This window comes from Procambarus clarkii, chromosome 37, assembly GCF_040958095.1.
Source record: "Procambarus clarkii isolate CNS0578487 chromosome 37, FALCON_Pclarkii_2.0, whole genome shotgun sequence".
In the NCBI taxonomy this organism is placed as follows: Eukaryota; Metazoa; Arthropoda; class Malacostraca; order Decapoda; family Cambaridae; genus Procambarus; species Procambarus clarkii.
This window is the reverse complement of record NC_091186.1, coordinates 25,377,908-25,380,014: the sequence shown is the minus strand read 5'-3', so window position 1 is coordinate 25,380,014 and position 2,107 is coordinate 25,377,908. Positions and strand designations below refer to the sequence as shown.

At 40.3% G+C, this 2,107-nt stretch overlaps 1 protein-coding gene across 1 annotated transcript in view; it reads right to left on the bottom strand.

Annotated features, from left to right (window-relative positions):
• Positions 1-463: 463 nt before the first annotated feature.
• LOC138371877 (trophinin-like) overlaps positions 464-2,107 on the bottom strand; it is a 24,773-nt gene continuing 23,129 nt past the window's right edge. Inside the window, exon 3 of the mRNA XM_069336918.1 lies at positions 464-1,182. Within this exon, the coding sequence (XP_069193019.1) occupies positions 464-1,182 (719 nt within the window). The remainder of the gene's footprint in view (positions 1,183-2,107) is intronic.

The following is a 2,107-nucleotide window of genomic DNA, read 5'->3' as shown; positions in this document are numbered from 1 at the left end:
ACGCTCTTAAGAGAACAAATCCACAAGGGCCGTGACGAGGATTCGAACCTACGTCCGAGAGCATCCCGACGCTGCCTTAATCGACTGAGCTACGACATGGTCAAAAGAATTGCAACCGGAAGTTGTACTGAACTTGGATCCTTATATATCCTTATATATATCCTATATATATATATCCTATATATATATATATATATATATATATATATATATATATAAGTCTAACCTACGCTTGAAACCATGTACAGATCCCAAGTCTATTATGTGATCCGGTAATGTGTTTCCCACAACATAACAACCTTGTTTCCCCAACCAGTATTTACCCAGGTCTTTCCTAATATCTAGACGGAATCAATTTATTTCCATTGTTTGGTGTTGTATTTTTGTCTTCCACCGGGAGAGGTTAGGTTAGGTTAGGTTAAGTTAGGTTAGGTTAGGTTAGGTTAGGTTAAGTTAGGTTAGGTTAGGTTGTATTCTTTGTGTGGAAAGGTAAGTTATTATCAGGTTTCTTGCCATACGCGGCTGTTGCTGAGTATATCTTGCCATACGCGGCTGTTGCTGAGTATATCTTGCCATACGCGGCTGTTGCTGAGTATATCTTGCCATACGCGGCTGTTGCAGAGTATATCTTGCCATACGCGGCTGTTGCAGAGTATATCTTGCCATACGCGGCTGTTGCAGAGTATATCTTGCTATACGCGGCTGTTGCAGAGTATATCTTGCCATACGCGGCTGTTGCAGAGTATATCTTGCCATACGCGGCTGTTGCTGAGTATATCTTGCCATACGCGGCTGTTGCAGAGTATATCTTGCCATACGCGGCTGTTGCTGAGTATATCTTGCCATACGCGGCTGTTGCAGAGTATATCTTGCCATACGCGGCTGTTGCAGAGTATATCTTGCCATACGCAGCTGTTGCTGAGTATATCTTGCTATACGCAGCTGTTGCTGAGTATATCTTGCCATACGCAGCTGTTGCTGAGTATATCTTGCTATACGCAGCTGTTGCTGAGTATATCTTGCCATACGCGGCTGTTGCAGAGTATATCTTGCTATACGCAGCTGTTGCAGAGTATATCTTGCCATACGCAGCTGTTGCTGAGTATATCTTGCTATACGCGGCTGTTGCAGAGTATATCTTGCTATACGCAGCTGTTGCAGAGTATATCTTGCCATACGCGGCTGTTGCAGAGTATATCTGAGTATCAGAGTGTGCAACAGAGCCCACAAATTATTTTTATGTTAATCAGAATTCCCTTTTTTGACTTCATTGGTCAGAAAAATGTAAGAATATCATATGTTGGCAAAAAATTGTTCTTGGAGGCACATGTTGGGATTGCCAGAGTTTACAAGACTATCTATCAGCTCTTGGTATATATAATATAGAAGAACCGATAATCTCCATCTTGTAGATTTTTATAGTAAATAAAAATTTGTAGAATTAAAATTTTAATCTGAATAACTTAAATATACGGTATTATTAAATTGATAAAAATTCACAACATAAAATATATATATTCGCAATAGATGTTGTACCTAAATTGTTGACTTTGCGTCAGTCATCTAAAAACTTCCATAAATTAGAATATTTAGTCGATAGAGGATAATTACTAGACATACTCCTGAGTTTTATTTTTTTCTACATATGTTTACAACATGTGCTAGTTTAACAAGGTAGATGATCGTAGACTAGGAGCCGCGCCTACGACAGCGGGAAAATCTATTGGAGCAATGTGGTGGATTCGAACCCTTTGCTTGAGTACTCCCCAAACCATGAGGTACGCGCGATTTTGGCAGTAACCTACGTCGAGGGTTCGAATCGTTTGCATTGCTCTAATTTATTTTCTCACTAGCTGTATTATTAGCAGCCGTGCTAGTAGTAATAGTCTTATTTTGCAAGGAACAGTTCTAGTTAATTAATTCTAGTTAATGTGTGTGTGTGTGTATGTGAGAGTACTCACCTAATTGTGCTTGCGGGGGTTGAGCTCTGGCTCTTTGGTCCCGCCTCTCAACTGTCAATCAACTGGTGTACAGGTTTTCCTGAGCCTATTGGGCTCTATCATATCTACATTTGAAACTGTGTATGGAGTCAGCCTCCACCACATCA